This window comes from Macrobrachium nipponense, chromosome 30, assembly GCF_015104395.2.
Source record: "Macrobrachium nipponense isolate FS-2020 chromosome 30, ASM1510439v2, whole genome shotgun sequence".
Classification (NCBI taxonomy): domain Eukaryota; kingdom Metazoa; phylum Arthropoda; class Malacostraca; order Decapoda; family Palaemonidae; genus Macrobrachium; species Macrobrachium nipponense.
The window spans coordinates 31,281,808-31,296,874 of record NC_087218.1 but is presented as its reverse complement, the minus strand read 5'-3'; the positions used below and the strand labels follow the sequence as shown (position 1 = coordinate 31,296,874).

General features: G+C 48.2%; 1 protein-coding gene across 2 annotated transcripts in view; it reads right to left on the bottom strand.

Moving 5' to 3' along the window:
* LOC135202402 (RNA polymerase II subunit A C-terminal domain phosphatase SSU72-like) overlaps positions 1-15,067 on the bottom strand; it is a 244,495-nt gene that overhangs the window by 156,094 nt on the left and 73,334 nt on the right. For both annotated transcript variants that reach the window (XM_064231794.1, XM_064231795.1), the window contains exon 2: positions 3,750-3,833. In XM_064231794.1, the coding sequence (XP_064087864.1) occupies positions 3,750-3,823 (74 nt within the window). In that variant the 5' untranslated portion in view covers positions 3,824-3,833. The remainder of the gene's footprint in view (positions 1-3,749; positions 3,834-15,067) is intronic.

Genomic DNA, 15,067 nt, shown 5'->3' with positions numbered 1-15,067 from the left:
GAGAGTCCATAGGACCCGGTAAACTGGTTTGAAAAACTCCGGTACACCGGAGCGAAGATTTCCGCCAAACCAGATACCTGCTCATACACATATAGTACACCGAGGTGAGGGTAACAACACAGCGGAGGACGTGAGAAGATTATCCCTAAAGCTAAACAAAACAAAATAACACTAAACGAAAACAAAAATAAATAATGGTGTATGCGGAGCCTAGCTCCGCTGTAGAGCCCTTCCGCCAACCCACGGGGTACACGGATGGTGAGCGGGTGCTCCGCCGGAGGACGAGAGAGACTACAACGACCATATACAAGGGAAGCAGGTAAGGCCTACTCCGTATTCCCCGCCCAAAGAGCTGGCGGAGCCAGCAATACTCATAAAGATAGGGAGGGAACAGGAGAACAACCATAGAACGCCGGAGAAGGCCCGGCGCGAGCTGGTGGGTGGCCAACCCGACCTGAACACACCGGGACCTCCCCGAAGCTCAAAGAAAACGTGACCGGTCCAACAGTACCCCTGTTAAAGTCCGTGACTCCCGTATCCCCCCTGGTAGGGAGGAAGAGGGGAGGGGTGCCCGGATGGTTGCCATAGTGACCGTGAGCGAGCAAGGACTAACCCTGCCTCCACGTGGGAGGAAGGGGAGGGAGGGGGACCAGGGCGATCAGCTGGCTCAATGCAAGTGCAAGTGGACCACGAGGCGATAATGCAACAAAACATAGCCTAGGCCACACTGATCGCCCCTAACATGCAACCCATAATAAATACATCGTAATAAAAGAAAAGAAGGAAATCACAAGTGGGAGGAAAAGGGAGGGACGTCCAGAAGTAGGCTAGTCCCCCCGAAGGGGAACGAGCAAACCACTCGGGAGCTGGCCTCTGCCGATATGTAAAACGGAGGGCGATGGCCAGGATGGCTGGACTAAAGAATAATATCAATAGAATAATCAAAATAATAACTCACACGCCTAAACACCCAGAGAAAGGGACATGCATGCATGAACACTAATCTAAGGCTTAGGCAAAGGATTTCCGAATAGTACGATGTAAAGCAATAAATTGGAGTGGAAACTTCTGTACCACGTAAAAATATCTCATGATAAAGGCATATATACACAAGGAATAGATACCACGGTATGGAAGACCGAAGTAGCTAACCGAGCACGAGGCGAGCCGGCAAGGCGAGCCATGCTCCAGACCAGGAAGACTATTATTGAACCTAAAAAACAGTAAAAACAGCTCCTGGCTGGCTAAAAGAAGTATATAACCTTTCGGGGTGCTTAACTTAGCTGCGGTGATAGCTTGCAATTCCATCTCGAGCGTTAAGTAATCCAAAAAGTGCACAAAAACACAGAGCAATTGCAGACATGTGCATACAGAAGTTCGCTAACGAAAAGGATGGCCACGGGAGGCGCTGCGGTCAGCATGGTGGGATGTGTAGTAGTAGTTGCTGGCGCCGACCGTGTGTCAGCTCTCTCAGGGAGGGGGATTTTGATGAAGGAGAATTCTAAATGACAAGAGGTTCGTGGTAGTGGTCTCACTCGCCCCAGCACCATACCAGCACCCTCTTTTTATTTAGGGTGAGCGAGGCAGTTACTCTGACATCCCCCTATTTTTATTTTTTCTCTGGTAATGTTAGTATCATTTACCTAGAAATAATGAACTTAGGGGATTATTTCACGAAGCGACACGAACTGAGCCCAGAAATTAATATTATCCTCAATATTGTTACTACCATAATTACACTAGTACTTTGAAATTTCTGAAAGGTTACCAAACAGTATACGTCGCTGTGAATACAACTGTATAACAAGATACTTACATTTTGTTCGCTCACCACTCAAGAGTTAAAGGTTGATTCCACTGATATGGATTATTCCTTGAATAGGTTTTTATTATGAAAATATGCCAATACTGTAATATATAAGATGAAAATAGTTTTATTACCTTTATTGTTAGTTCATATGTGAATCTTTTCACGTATGTTAATGGTTATTGCGCTGCAGCCGAGGCTTAGCCTAATGATAAACATCGCATACGGAACCCATGATATACACTGAGAAGCGGTCCAACGAAAACCCATGGCTAACTGATTCTGCAACTGCAGATCCATGACTAAGCGACGACCCACTGTAGTAGCAGTTATGACTCTGACCATCAACGGATGGTCTCTTATTTGTCACTTTTTCTAAAATTGTATTTCACCAGAGATCTTCACATTCACAATTGATACCTTATCCCCTTTATTTGCCGAGAGCAACCAGATTCACTGAACAGCAGGAACAATATGCATTAAATGTGCCTTGCTGTTAAACTTCCCAGTTCCAGAGGCCCTTCATTCTTCACACCATTTCCCATAGGAAATCTTGCAACTGGAACTTCAGAAGTTCAAGCAAAGGTGAAATACATCACTACCCTAATACTACATAGTATTCTCCTTGCAGGGTGCTGCCTCTTCCCTCCCCGAAGGGACTTCTCCTGAGAGAGAGGGGGGGCAGCATTAAACAAAATATCACCCTGAGCAACTCCCAATACTTCCAAAGATGAATCACTGGAAGAAAAGGAAGAAAACTAGGCATCAATGGATGTGGATGCAGAGGGAAAAAGTCTGGAAGAAAGGGAAGCAGAAGTGTCCACTTGAGGAGGGGTGAATCCTTCCCAAGATGAACGCGTACACATCCTATGATGTTCCCTCTTCTTGTAGTAGTTCTTCCACTGCACAACAGGCCAGGAATGACACTCCAGGCATGGATTGGTTACATTACAAAAATCACCTATTGCAAGTTGTATGGGGGTCAGTCAAAGTGCAAGCTGGGAAGCGTGAGCACGGGAACCCTGGAAGGCCAGGACTTCTTAGATCCGATGGAGGAATCCATGATACATCCAAAACACACACAGACACCCAAAAACACAAAAAAAGCAGGAAGGAATCACAAGCTATGCAACAAAAAGCTTGGGAGGAGGAAAGCAAAAGCAAATATCCACTCTCCAAGGCAGTTGAAGAAAGACTAGATGCATCACAGGGTTCAAGCATGGCTGGTGACCACTCTCCACCTCTTGTGTACTTCAGATGCTAAATGCCACAGATTCCTTGCATAGAAAATCTTTGATTGTTTTTAACCGGGTTTCAGCTGGCACCAGAAGATTTATCCTATTGTTAAGACCAAAGGTTTGTTCCACATATGAACAATCAAAGATAGTACCAATAATCACCAAAAGGAATGATAAAAATGGAATAAAAAGCAACACAATTAGTTCAATGTTTAGTTTTCCAGATGGCATTAACAAGCAAAGAACTGAGTAAAAACAGTCAGAGAAAACAGTTTCTTCCCTTAGCAATGATATATTATTTGCTAGTTACCAATTAACATTTCAAGAACTGGTAATATTAAGTTTATATAACTATAAAAAAAATATCCTCTTTAATATACTCTCATGTTCACAATAGAGCATATTCAAATGCAGTATGTAGGTAGTAAAATTCATACAAGAAAGAGTTGTACAGTACAAGCAAATTAATTCTAAAATCTATACCATATACTTAAAGTTAAGTACAAATACCAAATTTGTATTTTACATTGAGAAATTTAATAAACATTTCACCTAAACAATAAAAAGATCAGCCTCCTCCTAAAACTGAATACAGTACAGCATCTAACAAATACAGTACAATATCTAACACATACATAGTAAAATATATTAATACAGTATAACTACCTTTATAAATTCATGAAAATTCATCAGCTGAATCCTACCTTAAAAATGCATGTGCTTCCATACTGCGATTCATGTTGCTTGAGCAAATCACAGCGAACACTAACTCATTCATCCTGAAGTTCCTGAAAAATGTTTATAGTAAATAACAATACATGACTCAAAACTAATTAACACTACCTCATGCCTAACAGAACCCTCTATAGGTAAAAAAGAAAGGTATGGCTTAAGGCAACACTTGCTTTTCCCTTTCATTGTCTAATCATTCTTCAGAGTGTTCTCCTCATCTCCTCTTTACCATCTCCTTCCCTTAGCATCTGGCCTAGTCTGTCATCAATACACTTCCTTTAGTCATTAGTTCTCCTTGCTCTTTCTTTCATTAAGATCTGAGGAATAAAACAGTCTTCTGCTAATTGTCACCAAATGGACTGAATGAGTTCAAGACCCACACTTTCAAAGAAGTGTACAATAAGTTACCTACATCTTTACAGCAACTAAGCAAGTTTTACATGAGATTGTTTAGCCATTCTCAATCTGATTATTTACAAAAGAAAGTATATCCTGTGCTTACAATGAACTTAAGGGACTTCATTAATGAGAGGTACTTCTGCTTGCAAACTGCAAGGCCATTTACAAAAGTGGGTCTTTAAGTAAAGTATCACAGGACAATCTTGGGAAATGTGTTCTTTTGTCTTTTACTTATGGCCAGATATATTTGCTAAAAAGGCAAGGTGAGAAATTTAAACTATGTACTCATAACATATAACCCTACATCATACATCTATCAATTCTGTCAATTTAGACCAGGGAGTGGTTTCCTAATATCACAGCATTAACGACAGAGTTTAGATGAAAACAATGCAAAAAAAAAAAAAAAAAAAAAGACTGAATGAAGAGAAGACTGAATATTTCAGCAGGCCTCCTAGCAGTCCTTGGGAATAAAAAATTGGAGTCTGACCAAAAAAAGTAAGTTATAATATTAAAGAAGTAGGAGTGCCACATGGATTGTGCGATATTTTAAATGTGACATTTTAAGCATTTAAATGCATACATGTAGTAACATTAAAAATTCATTACGTATTAAACAATAATCAACCAGTACAAGCAAGCAGGTGTTACTACTTGCTCCATATTAAATAAAGATTTTTTTTTTGAAAGGGGGGGAACTGCACCAAGGCCCACCCCTGACCAAGAGGTATTTTTCTAACTTGTTCTATTTTACAACTAATCATGTAACATAACTTACTAGGCCATTGTTTCTGGTTTATATGTAATATAAACTAAAAATATAACTTATAATGTGGTTAATCAACAACTCGATAACCAAAAACGTTGCCCCATTCCTTCAACACACTTTGGTATACTATCTAGTATTCAATTATAAACATTGATTTTTTTAATCCTTTCAAACTGTTTAGTGGGAGTTCCCCAAAAATAAGTAGGAGCACTAGGAGGCCCGTTTCAGTTTGAATGAAGAGAAGAATGAATGTTTCAATGTCAGCCAAATAAACAGTTCAAGGATGTTGTGTGACTTACAAGAACTCAATGTTGATAGTAAGAAAGTTGCTACTTTAAAGAATCTTGGTGTCATTTCTCTATATGTTCACCATCACCACTAACTCTTATGTATACAACTAATCACAAAAATCAAAAAGTATCTCAAAACCACATTTTATTTCAAAGATAACACTTGAAACAGAACAGTTTTGAATTTGACACAGGTTTTAAATGGAAATCCATGAAATTACAGTACTACACTAAAATACACCAATTCAGCAACTAGTTTGAATAGGGCTGATCACAAGAAATAGGTCATGAATTATACATCATACTTGACAGTGGTAACAATGATAAATCCTATCCTAACCATAGAGCGTCAATCACTGAAGTGGCGACCTCCCTGCCTAATATGTGACCTTGAGCGGCCATATTGAAAGGTCTCGGTCCAGCTCATGGTACGTACTATACTTTATTTTTTATTTTTATTACTACTATTATTTTTATCTGTTTACTATTATTATTATATATACTACACTACATATTAATATTATTTTTACTATTGGTATTAACTATTATTATTATTATTATCATTATTATTATTACAGTATTATTATTATTATTATTATTATTATTATTATTATTATTATTATTATTAGACCCAATTTCAAAGAGAAAAATTTTCTTACAAAAAAGGTTGTCTTAAGCTCTCCAACCATAGTGGTCAAGGCCTAAGCATCTGCTCTTGGATCTAAGCAGTGTCTAGCATAAATGGTTCCTGTAAATCACAGGACTTTCTCAGCATACAGTCACTAAGCACTAACTACACAGTAATGCACAATAACTAAACAATAACATTCACAATATACCTTCACTCACTGAACACTCAGTTACTATGCACTCACACTCACTAAATACACACTTACTATACACTCACTAAGCACTTACACTTAACTTACACTCACACTCAGTTGCTGACTTCAGGTGTGTGGGACGATCGCGACAAGCACCTTCACATCAATGTACTGGAGCTCAAGGCAGCGTTTCTCGCGCTCCAAGAGTTCCAGGACCACTTGATGGGACACTCAGTGGTGTTGATGTGCAACAACACCACGGTAGTGGCTTTCGTCAACAAACAGGGGGGCCTAGTGTCTCTCCCGTTGTATACCAGTGACTCGGCAGTGCACGAGTGGGCCGAGGCTCACTCAATAGAGCTGTCAGCACGCTACATTCCAGGGAAGAGGAAATGTTAGTAGTGCGGACAAGCTCAGGCCGTCGGCAATCAGGGTGAATAGGAACCGAATGGTCCCTACACCAGGACGTGGCGGAAAGGCTCTTCGACCTGTGGGGGCAACCAGTAGTGGATCTGTTCGCCACCCGGCACAACAGGAAACTTCAGGTTTTCTTTTCAGCCATGCCGGACCCATGGGCAGCTGCAGAGGACGCTCTTCAACATCCGTGGGACAACCTCTTCACGTATGCCTTTCCCCCGTTCAGCCTGATTCGCAAGGTGATCAGTTGAGTATTGGTAACCCCGAACCTCAGAATGATCCTGGTGGCTCCCGGTCATTTGGTATCCGGACCTGCTGGCTCTTCTCGCAGGAGAACCGAGAGAGATTCCCCCTTGGCACAACCTTCTCGCCCAGCCACACGTAGAGCGGTACCACCGAACAGTCCAGTCCCTACGACTTCACGGCTGACTGTTATCCACCATCTCTTGCGAATGAGAGGCTTTTCTCGCAGCGCAGCAACAGAGATGGCTGGAAACGTCCGTCAGTCCTCTGCAGCTGTGTACCAGGGGAAGTGGGCCGTCTTCTGTGGTTGGTGTCGTAGACGGGGTATATCTACTCTCAGAGCCACTCTTCAGCAGGTAGCGGATTTCCTCGTTTTTCTTCGCCGAGAGAAGCTCCTCTCAGTCCCCACAGTCAAAGGATATAGAGCTGTCCTGGCACTAGTCCTGAAACTGAGGGGATTGGATATCTCGAACTCGTTCGAGATCTCCTAGCTTATGAGAGCTTCGAAAGGTCTTGCCCACCCAGGGAACTCAGGACCCCTGCGTGGGACGTGACTCTCGTCCTTAGGAGTTTGACTTGAAGACCCTTCGAGCCACTTCGAGAGTCGTCAGACAGGGATCTGACCCTCAAGACCCTCTTCCTGCTGGCCCTGGCATCGGCGAAGAGAGTAGGGGAACTTCATGGTCTTTCCTTCGATGTACAACACTCCAGGGGATGGGGATCTGTGACGCTCGATTTCGTCCCGAACTTTTCACAATTCCCTCCCTAATGGACTTCACCGATAATGATGTGGATAAGATGCTGCTTTGTCCTGTGAGGGCGCTACAGCGCTACCTGAAGAGAACTCGGCACCTCAGGCCTGAGTGTCGACGCCTCTTCATTAGCACCGGGGTTACCAAGAAAGAAGTATCCAAGAACACACTTTCTTTCTGGCTACGTGAGGTGATCAGGAGAGCGTATGAGGCTGATGGTAGTGACGACACCCGTACGCTCCGTACGAGAGCCCACTAAGTCAGAAGCATTGGCCCGTCAATGGCGTTCCGCAAGAACTTCTCCGTGGCGCAGGTCCTGCAGGTCCTGAAGGCAGGTGTCTGGGCCAACCAGACTACCTTCACGTCCTTCTACCTTCGGGATATTGCCCACAGGTCCTTGGATACCTTTTCCTTGGGACCCATGGTGGCTGCTCAACAAGTTGTGTAGCTAACCCAGACCCTCGCAGGCTGAATCAGCATCGAGTCCTGGTGTGACTGTGAGAATGGATGTGAGAATAAGTGAGTGACTGGCTTCTCTTCCCATCTTTTTCTTCTCCTCTACCTGTGGGCAGAGGGTTACGGTCGTCACTACACTGGATGAGGACGAGATGCAGGTGAGCTATATGACAGAGCCCCATCCTATCCCTTTCACTAGGGATAGAAGCAGAATATCCACCACTTCCTCCTATAAGGGGGGGGAAGTGGATGCCAACAAGAGACAAACCCATGACTTTATATTTGCTCCTGTACAGGAACACGTTCTTGCATTGCTGGTACGAAGAGATACGCTTGCCTCTCTCTTAGTAGTACTTGGTCCAGAGGTCTGACCATTGATCCTGCGGTTCACACCTTGATCAATTGGACAGAGGCTTGGATCCCTCCCTCGCTCTTACGACCAGGGAGGCATTCCAGGGTTGGGCGAACACCAGTCTGTTCACAAAAGACTCAGAGACCGCAGGTGAAGACGCCCGTGAGGGACTAACTTTTCGAGTGATGACAGGTGTCCGATCACGACTTGCCATTGCTGAGCTGCCTGTTCCTGCCGAGACAGGAACTGGTTGGCTGCCTCCCTGAATCTGCTGATCCGCGAGTCTGCGGGGAAGACTCGCCCTGCTACCGTGTCGATCAGCATACCCAGGTACTTCATCCTCTGCTTGGGTTCGAGATTGGACTTCTCAAAGTTCACCACGATCCCCAGATCGTGACAAAACTCGAGTAGTCGATCCCTGTCCTGCAGCAACTGCGAGCAGGAGCTCGCCAGGAGTAACCAATCGTCGAGATACCTCATCAGACGTATCCCGTGCAAGTGGGCCCAAGCAGACACCAGAGTGAACACTCGCGTGAACACCTGTGGGGCGGTTGAGAGACCAAAGCAAAGTGCCCTGAATTGGTACACTGTCCCGTCGAGGATGAAGCGGAGGTACTTCCTGGAGGATTGATGGATGGGTATCTGGAAATACGCATCCTTCAGATCCACTGAAAGCATGAAATCGTTCTCCCTGATGGAGTCAAGCACGGAACGTGCCGGCTCCATCGTGAACAGAGTCTGGCGAACGAATCGGTTCAGGGGAGAGAGATCTATCACCGGGCGCCAGCCCCCCGTAGCCTTTTCCACCAGGAAAAGACGACTGTAGAAGCCCGGTGACTGATCCGTGACGATCTCTACAGCTCGTTTGCTCAGCATGGACTGGATCTCCTGTCTTAGTGCTACGTCCTTCGAACAACCTGGAACGTACGTTTGCTGTTGGACCGGGTTGGAGGTGAGGGGTGGCCGAGATTCGAAGGGTAATAGATATCTACTATCCAGGTCTCGGCGCCGTAGCGCTGCCAAGTTCCCCAATGGCTGGCCAGGCATCCCCCGACTTCCGGCAGCAGGTGAGGGGGAACGCCGTCCCTAGCATTTCCCCCCTTTCTTCAACTTCTTCCCTGACCCTCCTCGCGAGAAGGAAGGCTGGGAGGAGGGCTGGTTACGGCCCCTCTTGGCAGAAGTCGAAGAAGACAGAGTCTTTCAACGGGGCTTCGACGAGGCTATTGTCTTAGCGGCCGAGGAAGCGCTAACCGAGCTCTTTGGCTTGCCCAGAAGCCTTCGAAACTGCCTGGTGTACGAGACGGTCACTGTCGTCAGTGCGCCGTCTGTCCAACGCAGCGTCCACCATCTCTCCTGGGAAGAGAGAGGAGGAACTCCGTACAGGTCCATTCCGAAGTCCTAATGCCGCCTCACGCCCAGCCGCCCTGGATACTCGTGTAAGGACTGCGTCCCTATGTTGAAGTACCAGGTTGGCCCACAGGTTTGCCGTCTGGTGGGCGAGGAAGGAGATGGCTCTTCTTCCAGACTGGCAAAGCCTCCTGAAAGCCGAGTCTTCTTTGGGAGAAATTCCCCCGGAGTTGGCTGCGACCTTAGACACTGTGAGGGACCACAGGTCTATCAAGGAGACGGCCTGGAAAGCTACCATGGCAGTGGATTCCAGGCCAAGTGCCTCTTGCTGCGAGAACCATAGGTTCTCGGACAGGAGCTGCTGCAGAGACACACCCGGTGTTAGCCTGGCTAACTCCGGTTTACCTGTTTGGGCGGCATCGGATCTTCTGACGGCAAGTAGAATCGCCGCTTTCGCAGTAGAGGAGGTGCAAGCAGCTTGCTCGATCTGCTTGACCTGAGAGAGCCTTCCTGCCCGGAGACAAGAGACTCAACCTGGTTCAAGACAGAGTCGGCCAGCTCTGATCGCGGCAACTCCACCGTTGGTTTGGGTTCCCTCTTCGGGCCCCAAAACGACTCGAGCCGGGACGTGGGCTCAGAAGGTGGGAGCGGCGACCCTTCCCAGAGGTCGTTGTGCTGACGAATCAGCGCAATAACCTCGGCAAAGTTCCTCTGGATCTCGGGAGTCACTGCATCCTGAGGAGTAGGACCGTCCAGTCCCTCGAACAGGAGCACCTCCCGAGACCCTCCCCCCTCGAGGGGGGGAACGGCGACAGACCCCTCTCAGTCTCCTCCAGCCACTTGCGCGTATGTCCTGGCCAGTCCAAGAACCGTGCCTGGCACGTACGGCGTCGTGACAGGATCATGAGGGGCGCACCCCTCACAATCACTCCGCAATACCTCGCTCCTCCCGGTGTAACCCAAGGAGGTTGAAGGTACGGGAGAGGCAGACCTGACGCTCCCCCCTCGCTCGCTGGCAGGACCAGCAGGCTTGGAGGGCTGCAGGCGATCGCCAACCCGCAGTGGCAATCGAGCTGCAGGCCTGGTCGAGCCGTCTCCCTGCGGAGAACGGCTGGACTGAGCACAGCGGCCCCGGTCTCGTGTGTCAGATGAACTGTTGCTGGTTGCCGTACCCTGTGAGAGCGACAGTCGGGCGACCTGCAGAGCTCACTGTCACAGTGAGACCAGTGCTTGTCCTCACGGCGTGTCACACCACGGCTGGCACCGGTGATCGGGGGGACCTCTTCCCAGCCTCGGCACGTGGACGGTCAGAGACCTTCACGGCACCCCGGGTAGCCAGCTGGTTGCCGTGAGAGCGAGAGCTGGCCTGGTGAGAGTTGCCTGGGCGGCTGTCACCAGTCTTCCGCTCCGTGCTGTGAACCTGACGTCGAGCGAGCTCTGGCGTCTGGTTCTTGGCTGCACGGTCGCTGGCAGGCGACCGTACACTCGGTACCTCTCGCGAACGAGAGGCCGAGACGGAACTTGATGCAGTGGCAGAGCCTCTGGCACCAGGCGAGTAAGTACCGGTGTTAGCCGGTACTCCTCTGGTCCCCGTAGTCTTCTTCCTTACGGAAGAAGAGACGGGCCCTGCTCCAGAGGACCAACGGAAGCAACCCCCGTCTCACCGGAGCGAGACGGGCCCTGAGAAGCTCCCAAAGGAGATTTCTTAGGAGGGGAGGAGGCAACCTTCTTCTTCTTCGGCTTGGAAGCCTTAGAAGTCGAAGGGGGAGAGGCGGCAGACGACGACGACGACAATTCCTCTTCTTCCTCTTCTTCTTCGTCAGCTTCCTCAGGACCGACGTTAAGTCTACCATCCAGGGCGGAGCCGGGGCTGCTGTTGCCGACGCAACAGGGCCCGGACGCACCTGTCCGGAAAGACCAACGTCGGGTACAGCAACGCCACGAGCAGGAACAACCTCGGCAGGGGCAGGCATCACAGGAACAGCAGGCACAGTCACGGCAGGAACAGTCGGCAACGTCTCAGTCACAGCAGGCACAGTCATCGGCATCTGGGTGGGTACGGCAGGCACGGCAGGCGGCACGTCCAACACAGGAGGACGGACCAGCGACACCGATATCCTTGGCACCGGCGGCAGGTCCAGGGGCGAGCTCTTCAGGCACTGGAAATCAGGTCTCGGCAACACGGCAAACCCGGGCGGCGACAGCACACTCCCCCGTGTCACGGCAATCGGACCCTGTACAGAGGTGGTTGGAGTTACCGACACTGCGTGAGGAGAATACACCAAATGTGGGGGAGCGGCATAACCTGGAGTGGTCAACGTAGTGGTGGTGGTGGTCACCGTGGCATGCGTGACTGCGCCAGCGCCAGCAAGATGATATAAGAGCCCCTGGACACTGGGCACGCCCTGCAAGCCCAATGAAGCCCACACCTGGCCAAGGTCGTCCCTCACAGCAGAAGCACCTGGGGAAGCAAAGGTCAGGTTAGTATGGGGGGTCTCTACCCGCTCGCAGAGAGTGGACGAACGGATAGAGGACCCTGAATACAACTCAACATCGGGGTACCGAGCGCCCTCCTCCACACTCGACAGATCGGGTGAGGAGAAGGACCTGGAAACCCCCCCCCGAGGGGGAAGGTGCCATACGTGGGAGCTGAGCAGGGGGCAGGAAAGACGACGAAGTGTCCGTTACCAAAGGAGTCGCGGGAGAGCTTTCCGACGACTCCTTTGCAGGCCTTCGCTTCTTCCTGCCCTTGTACAAGCCCCACGCACCTCCGACCAATTAATACACACATCACAGGGCTCGGCGCGGGAGCACTCGCGCCCCCGACACCGAGTGCACAACACATGGGGGTCGATTTCAGGAAAACTGCGGAACTTACCGCACTTACGCCCCTCAGTCCCAGGGCACAGTCGCCGGACAATTGGAGGGCGAGGAGAATCCATGATCGACCAATAAATTCACTTGATATAAAGTAATGCAAGAAAATGATTGTACTTACAGTCAGTTTTGCTACCAAAACAGAACAAGAAAACACAACCATACAAAAGCAAACGACGGTGAAGCGGGCAGAGAGCGAAGAATCACACATCCACACGCTGTGAGGCCGAAAGCAAAAGTGGTTGTTTACCTCCCAGTCGCGCGGCGCGCGCCTATCGGGCAAGCAGTTAACTACCAAACCCCTTGTTCGAAAGCTTACAACCTATCCAGCTGCCGCTAGTAACCTTCCTATTGTAAAAGGACCGAAGGTTTGTATTCCGTGTCGGAACAAACCCCCCCCCAAGAGGAAGGTGCCATACGTGGGAGCTGAGCTAGGGGCAGGAAAGACGACAAAGTATCGGTAACCAAAGGAGTTGCTGGAGAGCTTTCCGACGACTGCTTGGCAGGCCTTCGTTTCTTCCTACCCTCGTACAACACCCACTGCACCTCCGACCAATTCACACAAATGTTACACGGCTCGGCCCGAGAGCATTCGCGCCCTCGGCACCAAGCACAAAGGGCATGAGGATGTTTCCGGAAATGAGCGGAATACTCCACACTTGCGGCCCTCCACTCCGGGGCACACTCTCCGGTTGATGGGGGGGAGCGGGGATAGCTCCATTCCTTGATCCATAATAATAATAATAAAATGAAAATGAAAATGATATTGTTATGATACAATAAAGTTTGTTCATACTTACCTGGCAGATATATATAATCAAGTACCCACCCACTTCCCCTCAGGGGACAGTGGAAATAAAAATTATGAATAGAAAATGGGAATGGTTCCTGATACCCGCCTCCCAGCGGCGGGAATGGGTACTAACCACCTGGCCGACCACTGCATGTGCCGGAAGTTTTTGAAATTCTGTCAGACTTCAGAAAATACAGCTATATATATATCTGCCAGGTAAGTATGAACAAACTTTATTGTATCATAACAATATCATTTTGTTCATGAAACTTACCTGTCAGATATATATATAGCTGAATCCCACCGTTGCAGGTGGGAAGGGACAGAATAGAAGGATTTTGGGAAACAAATGCATGCAGATGATTTACATTTTGGTTCCACCTGTTAGCATAGCTGGCTTCGTGGTTATTGCCACGTAAGTCTGCTTGTGCTACTAGAGTTGCCAGTGAGGTAGAGACCTATATAGCTGGTGCACTCCAGATGATCTGTCAACAGGGGCGAGACCACGACGTGACTATACCATATTGACCGTACCACGAGGGCTAAGAAGTAAAATAAATATATATATAAATATATATATCACCACCTGACCAACCTAGCCAAAGTTAAGGTGTGTTAACTAAGGCTTAAGAGTTAAGAAGTCGCCATTGTCGGCGACTCAACACTAAATTAAGAGCTCTTCCTAACCATTTTCTACAGGATAGGATGAGTGGTACTTCTTGCCCCCAAGATTGTGTCTGCAGACACTTATGGCCCTAGTGAGCAGCAGATCTCATATGCCATCTTCACATCTCGCAGGGAGTGTGAAGTGAACACAGAGTTGCTTCGCTAAAACATGGTACTCAGGATGTTGCTGAGTGCCATGCTCTGTTGAAATGCTTCCGAGGCCGCGCCCTCACCTTGTGAGCATTCAAATCAAAATATTCCAAATCTTTGTGCAAACACAATGAAGGAGCTTTTTTTTTTTAAAGAACTCCTTAACAATAAAGCCAGGGTGTTCTTCGATATGGGCAAGTCTGGTCTTTTTCGGAACACTGCAGATTGCCCGAAGGACTTCGACTTTCTTGAGTTTTATGTAGATAAAACTTGAGAGACCCGACAGGGCACAGGACTCTCTCTGGCTCCTGCCCAATAACTTGTGCCATCCTTGATTCCAAGCTCCTGGCCCAAGAACAAGACGGGTTTCCATTCTTAGGCCACAACGGAAGGCTTAGAGAACACACCGCCTTGTGTTCTCTAACGCCAAAACTTCTGACGATGGCTTAAAACCTCACTAACCCTCTTTGTCGTATCTAGGGCGGTTAGAAAAAGGCCTTCCTGATCACATGCAAGAAGTTAACAGGTAGGAGAGGTTCGAATGCTTTGACATCAAGAACTTCAGACTACGTCTAAGTTCCATATTGAAAGCTTCGATCTGGACATGCACAGTCAGTCCGTCTGTACTATAGTCAGGTGACCGACCAGTTAACCAGTCAGACGAATCAAGGACAGCAAGGCTGTACCCTGAAGACCATAAGGCACTATTCTTTACTGAAGGATGAGTGTCTGGACTGCCTGGGCGATTCAAGCTAAGCAAACCTTGGGGGGTGTATCAACGCAACCCAACGTCGTTAGCGAATCAACTCCTGAGCAACTCCTGACTCGAGCTTCTGGTGCCAGGAGAAAGGAGCGAGGAGCAAAAAGGTGATTCAGTCCCGAAGGACGAATGCCTGACAGTCCAACCTGGTCTCATGTTAAACGATCATCAGGGGTGTATAAACGCAACCGACTT